This window comes from Neomonachus schauinslandi, chromosome 12 (assembly GCF_002201575.2).
Source record: "Neomonachus schauinslandi chromosome 12, ASM220157v2, whole genome shotgun sequence".
Taxonomy (NCBI): Eukaryota; Metazoa; Chordata; class Mammalia; order Carnivora; family Phocidae; genus Neomonachus; species Neomonachus schauinslandi.
Genome location: NC_058414.1, coordinates 43,745,925 through 43,760,408, shown reverse-complemented (window position 1 = coordinate 43,760,408; position 14,484 = coordinate 43,745,925). Strand labels below are relative to the sequence as shown.

At 37.4% G+C, this 14,484-nt stretch overlaps 1 protein-coding gene across 1 annotated transcript in view; it reads left to right on the top strand.

Annotated features, from left to right (window-relative positions):
• Nucleotides 1–14,484, top strand: part of THSD7A (thrombospondin type 1 domain containing 7A) — a 431,993-nt gene that overhangs the window by 334,387 nt on the left and 83,122 nt on the right. The window contains exons 7-8 of the mRNA XM_021689643.1: nt 1,510–1,704; nt 11,272–11,506. Coding sequence (XP_021545318.1) covers nt 1,510–1,704; nt 11,272–11,506 — 430 coding nt within the window. The remainder of the gene's footprint in view (nt 1–1,509; nt 1,705–11,271; nt 11,507–14,484) is intronic.

The window sequence follows — 14,484 nt, the reverse complement described above, 5'->3', positions numbered from 1 at the left end:
ATGATTTAAGGCCCTGCAAACTAGTAGCTATTAACCTGTTAGAGCATTTCCAATTGACTTCTGATTTTCTGTCTTGTTTTTCGAATATATGAATAAAGGACATTAACACAATGCTCCTAGCCTTCTGTCAGTGAAAAACATCTCTGAGTTGTTTTTCTTTTTTTTCTTTTAAAGATTTTATTTATTTATTTGAGAGAGAGAATGAGAGACAGAGAGCACGAGAGGGAAGAGGGCAGAGGGAGAAGCAGACCCCCTGCTGAGCAGGGAGCCCGATGCGGGACTCGATCCCGGGACTCCAGGATCATGACCTGAGCCGAAGGCAGTCGCTTAACCAACTGAGCCACCCAGGCGCCCTCTGAGTTGTTTTTCTAACAGCAATGAAGAGTAGCATAATTAGTCACTCTTTCTCACCTGAAAGTGTAATGGCCCAAGGCACACATCTGTGATATATTTTTGCAGAATTATGGTCATGTTTTGTGGCAAAATAGTAGATCAACTTTTGCTTGTGTGTGTATTGTTTTGCTCAGTTACACTGACGTCATTGGCACCCTACATTAACCAGCGAAAGCATAGAGTTCATTTCATATTCTATTTTGGTCATTTATTTGTAATCCTTTTAGTTATCTTTGGCATTCATTAACCACAAAGACGTTTTTTTGCTCATTGGCCTTTTGTATAATCTCATCGTATTCATTCAACAAATACTCAAGCAATGCCAATTTCTAGAGCTCTCTGGGCAAGGGAGGGAGTGGACTGAGATGAAGCTGGGAAGAGAAACCAGAGCCAAGTCGTTTGAGGTCTTGTAAACATTTAAGAACTCTTATCTCTATCTTAAGAGCAACAGGAAACTACTGAAGAGTTTTAAGCGCTGGAGTGACACCATCTTCTGCCATTTGCTTACCTTGTCATTTTTCTCCCCCTCTCCCAGTGGGACCCCTTAAACAGTAGTTTTATATTGTTAGCCTATCGTTTACATATCTTGGCTATTTCCAACGGACAGAGTAATTGTTTGTGAAAGAAAAAAGGTTGCCAGTCATACAAAAATAAATTCTCTGGGAGACACAGGGAGTTTGCAGAGATACCTGAGTTGGTTCATGAAAACATACAGTGCGTGCTATGGATAGAGGTGTTATTTGTAAAAGATGATGTAAATGATACATTTCCAATAATGCAATAAAAAGGGGAACATAATTCATTGATGCTCCTTATTGCAAGGTTAATATTATAAATATAAAAGTCACTAACTGGGCAACTATCTGTAGTAAAAAATACTTTCAGCACTGTGCTTGATCTACACACCTTAGCTTCTGATAATAAAAGAAGCTTCACTTAAGGATATATATTTATTCCTCATGTTCTTTTAACATCTGGCTGTAGTGGGCTTTGTTTTAGCTTTGTTTTTAACTAAGAACAAAATAACCTAATGTATTTTGGTGCCCATCTGGTTACAATCGCTCATTCTACATTTATTTAAAAATGATGGATTGTTCGTGATGATGTCTTCCCCAGGAGAAGAAGTTGACAGACAGCTGTGCAGAGATGCCATCTTCCCCATCCCTGTTGCCTGTTACGCCCCGTGCCCAAAGGACTGTGTGCTCAGCATGTGGTCTGCGTGGTCCTCCTGCTCACACACCTGCTCAGGGAAAACCACAGAAGGGAAACAGATCCGGGCACGGTCCATTCTGGCCTATGCCGGTGAGGAAGGTAAGATTGGTCACCAGCTTCAGAAGGGGATTTAGATTCCTTTCAGATGTTGGCAGGCTTTTTTTTTTTTTTTTTCTTTCTGGTCTTCTGGGGTTAAGGTGATGCTGTACAAAAAATCTACTCCCAGAATCCCAGCAATCCAAGGAAATTTAATGTCTGTTGACCTATGGAGCAACTTCTGGTCCCCAAAATTAACCTTGAAAATAGATCTTTAATAAAAGAGGAAACACTTTTAAAAGTAAACTTACTTTGCCTTTCCTCTCTCCTAAGAATTGCTTTCCAGTTTGAATGCTAAACCTGTGAAACAGTATGAAAATGACTCCCAAAATTCCAGATGTCAGGTGTGATTATTTTTTCACTATTGCAGTAGTCAGTTTTTCCCTTTGAAATCACATTCTGCCTTCTCATAAATAGGCATATATGTTCAATAATAAAAGTGTTTTGTTTCGTTTTTAAAACAACACCAGCATGACTATTACTTGACTGAAAATTACATGGATTTTCTGCCATTTGTGTTTCTGAACATAGGCTCTGAGATCCGGAAGTCTCATATGTAGGTTGTGTTCATTTTTCAAGTATACTGCTCCTTAATCACCTACCTCATCCTAGTGGGGGAATAAACCATGCTTTGCCATATAGTCATACCTCACTTTTGTAAGCTTTATTGTCGAGAAATATAAGGCTCTTGGTAATTATCTCTCAAGCTTACATCCAAATGCTAATTTGGCCTCTGTGTGACTCGGTGATATGATGTCATACATAATCTTATCATTCTTGAGGATAACACAGGAGTAAGAAAAACAGAGAAGTCATCAAGTTCTATCACTTAATGTTCTTTCTCAAGAGTATAGATGTATATTATTTAAACATTATCAAGCTGAATGACTTCTCATTCACATTTAGCACGAATAAATAATGATTTCTATTTGTAAAATGCATGTGTTTCTTTGTGTATATCCCCAAATAAGACATTGTGGAGGAGTTTTTAAGCCGCCAGTTTTATTTTTCTATTTATGAAACATTTTAGTGATAGAAACCTGATAGCATTTTTATTTGGTCAAACTTGCTATCTGTGAATATAATAGCTATGCAAAAATGTAACCCTCTTGGTCTGAAGACAGAAAAATTTAGCAAATTTGACATAGTCAACCTATAGAAAAATTTAGAATTTTCTTTAAAGTGTCTATAAACCTTTTTCCAGTCACCTTATAAATTTAACCATTTGCTACCCCCGAAAAAGTGTATCCTGGAACCAAATAAAAAAAATAGAACCTTTTAGAAAGTTACATTCCTCATCTTATCAAACAATAACTCTAACCTTGTATGGATTATATTCAGACTTCAAATTCTATCAGCTCAGATTATGTCTTGGACTTCATTAAAATTAGATCTGTGGTCACCCTGCTTCCTATAAATCTATTATACTCTGCAGACACTTGCTGTGTGACTAGTAATGCGTGACTTTTCGCCCCGTGAGTCACATGGCAGAGATTTTGCCATGCTTGCAGAACTCACCAGATCATTATTTCTATAGACATGATGCTTCACACTGAAAGGTCATGAAATGCTTTAAAGGCAGAAATTTATGATTGCTCTTTGATATGTATCATCCACTTAGTTTGAAAGGGTGAGACTTCGATAATTTTTAATTAAGTCTAGTAGCTGCATCATAAGCAGGCCATGCTGGAAAATTATAGATGTTTATATAGTAAATCATAAAGGCATGAATTCAAAACATAATTTTAAAGGGAAACCGTACAGGAAGCTGTCAGGGGAGAATCCAATGCTGCTTGTCTCTGTTAATAACAGTTACAAAAACTGGTATAATTATATGAGATACTTAAAGAGGAATCTGCCCTTCAAACACTATTTAGTACCTATTAATTCGCTGGACACTGGAACATTTTATCTTTCACAAAATAAGTCTCCCAATTTTGAGCTATTTTTAAAATTACTTAAAAACTTTGTTTGCAGGAAGTTTTAAAATTTGCTTCCCTGCTGATTAGATAACACTTTATAATTCTACACAAAAGTAGGTCTTTCTATTTTTCCCCAAGAATTAATGTTTTGTATGTGTCGAACATGTTCTAGATTTTCTAAATCAGGAAATTACTGTGATAACCTTAAGGGAAAAAGTCACATTATTAAAATTACATATTGAGTGTTTAGACATACAGTTTTCTGGTGAAATAAGTTACAAACCCATGTGCAAAGTATTAATCTCGACTTACAAAATCAATGCTGCTTCACAAAATAAAAGATTAACTTTTATTTATCTCAGTCATAACTTCACTGTTGAACATTATACTGAAGATTATATAGCCTCTTGTATTAATAAGAGCAGCTCAGAAGCTCAAAATCTTAAAGGAAAATTTATTCCTTCCTTATGGGAATTTTGCCATGGTGTTGGGTAACTTTCCAAGGCAGTCTGCCCTCCGCGAAATGTCTCAGCATGCCCCTCCATACGAAGACCTACCCCCCAATGCCAGTGGAAGAAGGTAGTTGGAGGGTCTGTCTGCTGATTTCAAAGCCTCAGCATTAAGCTCTTCCGTACAGGAGTGACTTATGTCCTTTCTACTGACATTTCATTGGCAAAGCAAATCATACACTCATGGCTTGAAGTTGAACCTGACTTCAGTCATGGTGTGGGGTGGGGAAAATATAATCCTAGTGTGCTGGAGAAAGAGGAGTGCTAGCTCCTGGTCTTACCCCTGATTTACTTAGTCTTCTTATGGTATGGGTGTCTGCCATGTGTGTGTCTCCATCTGTCTCTGTCTACATCATAGATATATGATAAAGGAATATTCTCTATGCCCCCAATTCAGGAGATAAACCAAGCTTCTCCATTGTTGAAATGTTATGACTTCTATGGATTATTTCTTTGTTCCTACTACACGAATGATAGGATACAGATAACACATCCTCTTTCCCATACTATAGTTCTTTCTCTTCCTTTCCCTTTCCTTCCCTTCCCTTTCTTTCTAGGCTCTTGCTCTCTGCTCCTGAACGATTTTATCTAAAAAGTCATTAGGTGGAGTCAAGCAGTTGAGCATCTGTCTCAGCAGGTGAGGGGGCTTCAGTGGTTCAGAGTGGGTTATCAGAGCCCACAATAAAAATGCCAAAATAATATTAATGACAGATTATAACCCATTACATAAAATAGGAAACCATGGATCCATATTTGATATAAATAGATGTATTAATTGAACATCTAACCAAGAGCGTTTTATTTAGTCTCGAGTATCTCTCTCATGGAGAAGTTAGACAGACACCACCTTAATCCAAGGATCAAAATTTAAATTGTTGGTAATGGAGCAAATAAAAATTGTGTTCCTGGTGTGATGCAATGATAAACTGGCATCAAGTCTGTGACATCCCTGTCAAAGATGCATATTGTAGAATGTAATCATGAGGAAACATCCTAATTGAAAAACATTGAAAAATAGTAACTGGTCTTTAATATCCCAAAGAGCCAAGGAGCACTTAATCATGAAAATTAAGGAAAGATTGAGGAACTATTCCAGATTGAAGGAGATTACCAAAACATGATGTTTAAATGCAACACCTGATTCTGAACTAGAGTCTTTCACTATAAAAAGGTTATTTTGGGACAGTTGGAAAATTTGAATAGGTATGAGGATTAGATGGTAATAATGTATCATTGTTGCCTAATTTCCTGATCTTGAATGCGTTTATGTGTAGGAAAATGCCCTTGACTATAGGAAATAAACACTTAAGTATTTAGGGTAGTGGGGCATCATTTCAACAACTTTGTCCAAATGAATCAGGGAGGAAAATATTGATAATATACTTCCAGTTTTCTTGTAATTTTGAGCTTGGTTCAAAACTAAAACATAAAAAATTGATAAAAACAATTTGAATATAATTGCTTTTCATGCAGTCTTGAAGAACACTTTATAACCTATTATTAGCAATACACAAAAGTTATCACAAAATGATTCTTATCCAAATGTCATTTGGAAAGCAAATACAAATGGTAGCAACTGGAGATAGTTAATATACTGAAGAAAGTAAAAATATTTCTTTTCAACTTAAAAAAACAAAAGTGTGTGTGTGTGTGTGTAGTTATATAAAATTGGTATTTCACTTTTTAACATTGTATGATACCTCCAGGTAAAAATCTTCCTTGTTTTGGGTAAACTCTAGCGTGGGTCCCAAAAGCTACTTTAAAATTATTCGAGGAGGAGGATGCAGAATTCATGTGAAGATTTTTGTGCAGTTTTCCATAGCCTCTGAGACTCACAAGACCATCCAGGCCCTCAACACGTGCTGGTTTGCTGGCCGCAAAGTGGTGGCTGAAGTGTATGACCAGGAGCATTTTCATAACAGTGACCTTTCTGTGTGACCTTGACCTATTCCCTGGACTTGCACTTGCCCCTTGTTTCCTTTGGGTTTTATAGAATGATTCGTTAGTGTCTCAGGCCTAACCACCCAGTGTGGGGATAAAGGTGCAGATGTTATTTGCCCTGAAAAAAAAAAAAATTGTGTTGAGAAGATCTGGAAGGAAGCAATCTTTTAACACTTCAGCCTGGCATAAATTTAATATAAAACGTAGTATGTTGAATTTGAATAAGAAATTTAAAAATTGGTGTTAGATTTAAAGCCTTCTGAATTTTTTGAAACCATGTTTAAAAAGAAAAAATGATTTTCAAAATGTTTTCTACTAAGTATAATAACAACTTCATTACATAGTTAATTATCCTTACAGAGCAAGAAATGAGAGGATTTTTTTTTTGAAAGTTCAAAATGACCTGATATTATAACTTCATCAGCCAAATGTTAGTGCATCTTTACACCTGCTTTATAAATACAGAAATAGATGCAAACTGAAATAGAATTATGCCAATTTTTTCTCAAATAATTAGCAGTCTTCAAAAATTATATTTTAAAGTATAAAACATTGAGGAGAGGAATTAACTTTGGGTTTTCACAGCTAAAGGGTTTTAATCCTAAGAGCCAAGGAGCACTTTTATTCCTGGATGAATTTGAAGAATCCAGAATCCACTATCTATGTATATACACACGGAATTCTGCCTTCCAAGTAAAAGTACTGTCACTTCCTATCCTCCCATTCTTGACTTTGAAAAAGGAGTTCTGTTTCAGTCTGTCCTTGCATAACCACAACCACCACACAAGATTTATGCGGACTTCGCAGTGGAATGTCTTCTTCCTCTCTCCACCAGGGAAAACAAAGGCGGGGGTGGAGGTGGGGGGGAGGCGGGGATTAAAGATGGTGTGCTACAGCAGAATCTTCTAAGGTTCTGTGTGGCTAACATTCTTCCCTTCCGTTCCCCGAAATCATGCCATTGCCTGTGTGCTTTTTGCCCAGGGGTGGTCTGCTGTCAAAGGGATCCGGGCTGCAATAAGCAGGCAAAATTACAAGCATTTTAAAGCTGTAATTCATAGTACGCTAATAGCCACTCCTTAGCATGAGCCCATCCACTTTCTTTTCCTTACTGCCTGTTACTTCTCTGTGTGAACTTGGTACTCCGGTGGACTGCGTCAATATTGCTAGTTCCCAATGTCATACCTGCCTGCATGCCTTAGCTTTTATTTGTTCCTCTGCTTAAGTAAAATGTTCCCTTTTTCTCTCCCTTCCCAGAATGCTGCTTGTCAAAATCCTACTCCTTCGAAACTCACCTCAGTGCCTCCTACTGAGGCATTTTTCAGTCGCCCCAAAACTAATGGAAACTTAAACTTTTGAATCTCAATTATGCTACCTCTTTTAATGTGATTACTGTATTCTGCCTAAAATTATACCCATTTGTATGCTTGCCCACCCTACTACTTTTCCTCACTGCCTTAGAAGATCCTTGAGAGCAGCAAAAACTATTTCTAACCCCTGTGGGTATCTGTCTCTTGAAGTATTGGACATAAACATTGCATACTATAGAACTCAATATAAATGTATCCAATTAATGTTTTGAAAAAGATTCTTTTATCTTTTCAATCTGCCGTTTAAATTATAAGAACTTCAATGCTGGAACCAGAAACACCACAGCTCTGTTCAAATGTATGTTAACACAGCTTTTATAGGCTTGATGTGGAAAGGAAAAGTCACTTTTTCATTTTTATAAGAGAAGTTTCACATATAATAGTTGGTATTTTTATGTAAGCAGGGACATTTATTTATACAGTAGAATTTCATCAAAGTATTATAAAGTCTTTCTACTTGATGGAATGATAGAAAGCCTATATAGTCACATTAGTATGAAGCATATATTTTTATGTGTCCGAGGATTTTTTTAAAATACCATTTATTACTAATTTTGTCATAGGTGACATTTTATAATTTCCCCAGTACTATGGAAATATTCCCACATGTCTGGAATTAGATCTTCCCATAAATAATAAATAAATTCAATATTATATCTATCAATTTTTCTGCCGTAAAATTATTCCCAAAACAACAGGATGATGCTGCAATGACTGATTACCCCAAGCCATGCTTTCAAAATTGCCATATCGTTGTTATAATTAAGACCACACTGGGGCTTATCTGCACGAGTATCTTGACATCAGACCAAAACTGCTGATGTGGCTTTAATGTGGTTTGGGGAAAGAAAATAAATAGCCTTTATGTCTGTAAACTTAACAGCCATCTTGCTGTTCCTTGACACGTTACGCTGATGTTGTAGAAGTTTTTCTCCTACCAGATCTTCCAAAACCAACGAGTCAATTCCAATGTCAAAAACAATTCAAGAGTTTTAGAATCACAGTTTAAACAGTATACATACACCCACAGTGAAAATGAGGTAAATAAATGCTTTTTTCGTAAAAGACCAATAATTTTACTATTAAATATAAAGGTATGGTTAAAATGGTTACATAAAATGTATATATTTAATGTCTGTAATTAGGTGTTTGTCTTAGAGATAAGATTGGATGAATCTAGAGCCTCAGGGAATGGGTTATAAGAGTGCTCATTTACTTCTCCCCGATCCAATTAGTATGCTTTAGAATCCATTCCTAGTCAAATCCTAAACTTTTCAGAGGCTGCCAGGGTCACTGAGCTGTGTGATGGAAGGCAGGCTATCATCTGTGGCAGATGTTTTCACCATCATGAAGCAGGGGACTTTAATGAAATGCTGCTTAATGCAGGTTATTCTGATGTTGATCCCATGTTCAACACTGTATAAATGATTCTGAATTGCAGTTAAATTCTCATAGACACTGCCTGCCAATTTATTTGCTGAATTAGAGGGATGTACTTAATCATAAGTGAAGCGATAAATAAAGATCATCTCAGGGTATGGTTTTGTTTATGACTTTTACCCATATCTCAAATTTTGGGGCCATCTTCCATGTGAGGATCACTAGCTATTGAATCACCTTTTCTTATTTAACAACCAGGTATTTTCTTTTTTTCTTTTAGATTTTATTTATTTGAGAGAGAGAGAAAGTAGAGGGAGGGGCAGAGGGAGAGAGAGAGAACCCTCAGGCAGACTCCCTGATGAGCATGGAGGCTGACTCCGGGCTCCAAGATCATGGACCCCGAGATCATGACCTGAGCCAGGATCAAGAGTCAGCCACCCAACTGACAGGCACGCAGGTGCCCCAACAACCAAGTATTTTCTGTTCTTAAATTCAAAAGGCTACTAGGTTCAAACAGATTAAATCCAAAGGCTACATAAATGCAAATAGATTAAATTATTAATAAAATAAACTATAAATTCCTCCTACTCAGTTTTAAACAATATAAAGCTTTTTATTTTTGTAATTGGCATTATAAATAGCATAGTGGTAAGAAACTGGGCTCCATAAATTCTGAGCTATTACCATTACATCATCTAAGTTGTATTGGCTCATCCACTTTATCATTTTTAACTTGTAAGGCAGTTTGGGGTGTAAAATGAGGTCCCCCCTACAAAGTACTTATAAGGGCTAGCACATAAAAAATGGTTCCATAATGACAACTTCACACCATATTCTATTGATTAAAAGACGCGTCCCTTTTACCTTTTATCATCTCTGTAGTTATTGCATCTTACAATAGATGCGTCTTAAAGCCACGGCAGCCAGACAGCAATAACTTCGCTGCCATTGCTACTACCTGTTCCTGGTGGCAATAGCGAGTCCATGATATTTCTGCCAAAAATAAACAAAAACAGCTAAGAAACAGTCCTCAGTTGCTTGCTGAAGTCTTTTGTTGACATCTTCTGGTGCAATTAAGAATGCACCAGCAACAAAACTTAGACATGGGTACCAGTATCCTGGAAGAAAGCCCCAGAGACAATAGGGAGCATTAAAAAAAAAAAAAAAAATCCTGCATCATCAACACTTTTTTTTTTTTTAAAGATTTTATTTATTTATTTGAGACAGAGAGAATGAGAGACAGAGAGCATGAGGGGGAGGAGGGTCAGAGGGTGAAGCAGACTCCCTGCCGAGCAGGGAGCCCAATACGGGACTCGATCCCGGGACTCCAGGATCATGACCTGAGCCGAAGGCAGTCGCTTAACCAACTGAGCCACCCAGGCACCCACAACACTTTTGATACCAGAGGGATGACTCTGTATAGGAGGGCAAACTTTGATGAGTGTGGGTTAAAAAGTGGCTCAGAAGATTCAGACTCTGAATGTAAAGGACATTTAGGAATGTCTTCCCTTTTAATGTGTGCAATTGAGTGATATATTTTTTTAAAACCATGTAAATAAATCCTACAAATCTATTTCAGTAAGCATACAGTAAAAATTATGATTGATAAGGAAGCAGTGTATCACAGTTTAACTTGTAGCCATTGCTCTTTCTTTGACACACAAAATGATAATATATCTTAACAGCCAATGACATCCTAGATTGGAAGAAACATGGTATTATCGTTACTACATGGCTTTTCCAGTAGCACTGTGGAAGATCAGACAGCATCAGTTGATTTTAAACCCCTGTTTCTAATCACCCTAAAGCCTGATACATTAAAATATGCCTTATTTCAAACCATGTATTTAAGATTTTCAATTTGGGCGCCTGGGTGGCTCAGTTGGTTAAGCGACTACCTTCGGCTCAGGTCATGATCCCAGGGTCCTGGGATCGAGTCCCACATCGGGCTCCCAGCTCAGCAGGAAGCCTGCTTCTCCCTCTCCCACTCCCCCTGCTTGTGTTCCTGCTCTCGCTGTCTCTGTCTCTGTCAAATAAACAAATAAAACCTTAAAAAAAAAAAAAGATTTTCAATTTGGGGGCTAACATTTGAAAACACACTGGGTTTTCTCCATCCACAGAATCTCAATCCCCATGTTTCCATTAGTGAGCAATCCCTAGGCTCCATTTGTACCTCATTTTCTACTTCTTTGGAGGATAATGGCCTCTGTCTTTGAGGTCCTCCATAGTCCCCCAAAACAAATATGCATACTACATAGCTTAAATTTTAAGCCGGAGGGTGCCAAAAGATATAAGATAAATATGTAATTTGCCTTCCTAGCAGTGTGCTGGTCACACGGTATGTGCTACCACATGGCAGGTATCATTGTTACTGTTAATTCCAAAGAGGAAAGAATGGTAAGTTTCCTGTTGGCACCATATCTAACCCTCTTACGTTGTCCATTTTTACAGGTGGAGCTCAATGTCCAAATAGCAGTGCTTTGCAAGAGGTGCGCAGCTGTAATGAGCATCCTTGTACTGTGTACCACTGGCAAACTGGTCCCTGGGGCCAGTGCATCGAGGACACTTCAGTATCATCCTTCAACACAACCACAACTTGGAATGGGGAGGCCTCTTGCTCTGTTGGCATGCAGACAAGAAAAGTCATCTGTGTGCGGGTCAATGTGGGCCAAGTAGGACCCAAAAAGTAAGGGCTTTAGAATGAGAACAGTAAATCCTGTGGTCAACCATGCAGGGGATTGGCTCAGGCTTCACTTGCTTCATGAAATGAAGCATTTTGATGTTTGTCACACCTGTCCTCAAGAGTAAGATTTGTTTGTTTTGAATGTCAGCCACTGATAAAGTTGTAACTGTGCCGGAGTCTTGTACTTGGGATCTATAAATTCTGTAGAAATATTTCTATGTGGTACCCACTTTCAGTTTTACAGTAGCCCTCCCTCCTTTTATTAAGCTAGTGAGGCTGTGAAAGGAATGCTTGCTCTGGGCCTGGCTGATCAATAATGACAGTAGATGAAGTCCTAGCAGTGCAGGTCATCCATGACCTCCTATGTACCCGTAGGCTATCAAGTCTGCCAATCGAGTTTAATTGGGCTCTAGCCTTCTATGATCTGCCTTTCATTTCCCCTAGAAAATACTATATCAAAAATACTGAGGCCAAACTTATTACATCTTTTAATGGTTAAATGAATAAGCCATTTACTTCCAAGAGAGAGCCTTGGGATAGGATGAGTGTTATGATAAGTAGAAAAATCATCAGTTTCTCACTGTGGTTACAAATAGTGTAATAACAAGGCAAACGATTTGCTAGAGGGGAGGACAAAGAACCAGAGAGTTGGCATATTATACGTGCCCTGTGAGAAATATAAACGAAAACATGTCAGGGCATAACTGAACTAATCAATTCTTTGAGAAAATTAATAAATCAGCTCCAAAAACGTATTCCTTTAAGGGGGGGGGGGGAAACTTTTATCTTTTGAGATATAGACAGCATAAATCTTTTAGAATTCAAATCTCCTTAGCCATGTGAAACATGGAAAGTCAAACCAGTCAGTTTTGCATTGGTATAAAAACGGCCTGGTTATTTCCAAATACTAGGCCAGGTGCTTCAATATTATGTGTGACCTTAAGCATGCTCCTTAACCGATTCTGGCCTTAGTTTTCAAAGTTTATTGAAAGGATTTAATAAAAAAAATAATAATACAAGCACTCAATAAATCTGGGAGAGTATTATTTTCTCTTAAAAATTTGAGATCCTTCCTAGTGTTTCAGGGAAATGATAATAATGTACCTGATATATGGAAAACTTCAGGGGATAAATAATAATCCCATTAGGAGTTGTTTTTACGTGGCCAGGGTTCCAGACATTAAGGATATTTTGCCCCATACTTCATTTGATTATATAGTTTGAAATTCTGAAACATTAGAAAATATATGCCAGAAGACTTGAATAAATTGAGAAACTATTCCACATCCTTAATAGGTAGCCCCAAACCACTATTTTAAGAGAAATAATGCTAAAGTTGGAAACAATGTAACACAGGAAGTTAATGTGCAGTGTATTAAAAGTCTCTGGCAGTAACAGCAGGGGCTGAAGTGCCAAGTCCTGGAAGATTCTGGGTCTTGCTGGGACAAGCATGCAGGTAGAAATATTCCCTGCAGAGGATTATAACCTGACCAAACTGGTACAGGATTGAGGGTTATTATGCTGAGCTGCTACAAGTGAGCTCAGTCTGTTCCTGATCCTCGGTTATCACCTACAAATACCGCTGTTGATATTTTCCTCACTTTTCCAAGTTACAGACTTTTTTTGCTAAACAATAGGTATACATGTGTATAAACCTATGTGTGAAAGAGCTTGATGGATTAATGTCATTAAATCATTCAATAGGAAGGGTATCCTGAAGCCCTATGTCAAGCCACCACAATAATCCATTAAAAATTTGCTTTGCCCTTACAGCCTTTATTCAATGACCTGGATACGTGCATAGATTTGTCAAATTAAATGGATTTACTTTGCCATTAAAGTTCTGAAAAATTAAGCAAATATTGTGAAACCAGAAGAAGGTGTTGTTACTGCCCTTATCCCTAAAAGCTAGGTTAAATTCAGCCAATGCTTTTCAGTGCTAGGCATTTGAAACAAAAATGCAAATAGAAACATTGTTTTAAACTCCTCTTAATAAAACAGATTACTGTGCAATGGTAAAATCAATGTTATTGATCTTATCTATCCTCCGAGTAACAAACTTCAACTCCTATCACATCTGTTTAATTTGACCTTGAATAAGATTTGGGGGGAAATCAATTCCTTGATTTAAACCACAAACACTAAATAGAAACACTACAAAGGAGAAAAGAAGCATGTTGACTGAACCAATTGCTTCGCCAAAGAAGTCTGAATTCATTTTATTGGATGTAATCTAGGCTGTATAATTTATCTTTGTGTGTTCATTTAATGGCTTTGTTGTTAGTAATTTTGTTCTCCACAGCTAGCCAAGTATCTTGCCGTGGATATTTCTAAACTAAAACAGAGTTTTGGAGGTTGTCAACGATATTCCATTGATTTATAAAGGGCTAAAATTTGAAGAGCTTGCTATGAATGCTCTCCCATTATTAAAGTTGTAAAATTGCTTCATTGAAAAGAAGTGCCTGCAATAATAATAACTAATCAATAATTCCATAATTCCAAAAGAATTAACAGTATTATATGTGGGGTTTGCCATACAATGTTTCCTGGCTAAGAATACAGGTTAAATTATAATTCTAGTTATTTATAAGTTCAGTTGTAACAATTCATAACTTCTGTGACTCACATCTAAATTTCTTTGTTGTCCTAGCAATTAGGAAAATCCAAGGTTATCCTCAACATAAACCAGGGAGGGTCGCCTGGGTGGCTCAGTCATTGAGCATCTGCCTTCGGCTCGGGTCATGATCCCAGGGTCTTGGGATCGAGCCCCGCATCGGGCTTCCTGCTCAGCGGGAAGCCTGCTTCTCCCTTTCCCACTCCCCCTGCTTGTGTTCCTTCTCTTGCTGTCTCTCTCTCTGTCTAATTAATTAATTAATTAATTAATTAAAATCTTTAATAGGATAGTTACTCTTCTTTTAAAAAAAACCATAAACCAGGGTGATGATTTCTTTTTGAAATCTTGAGTCCAATATATTTTTCAA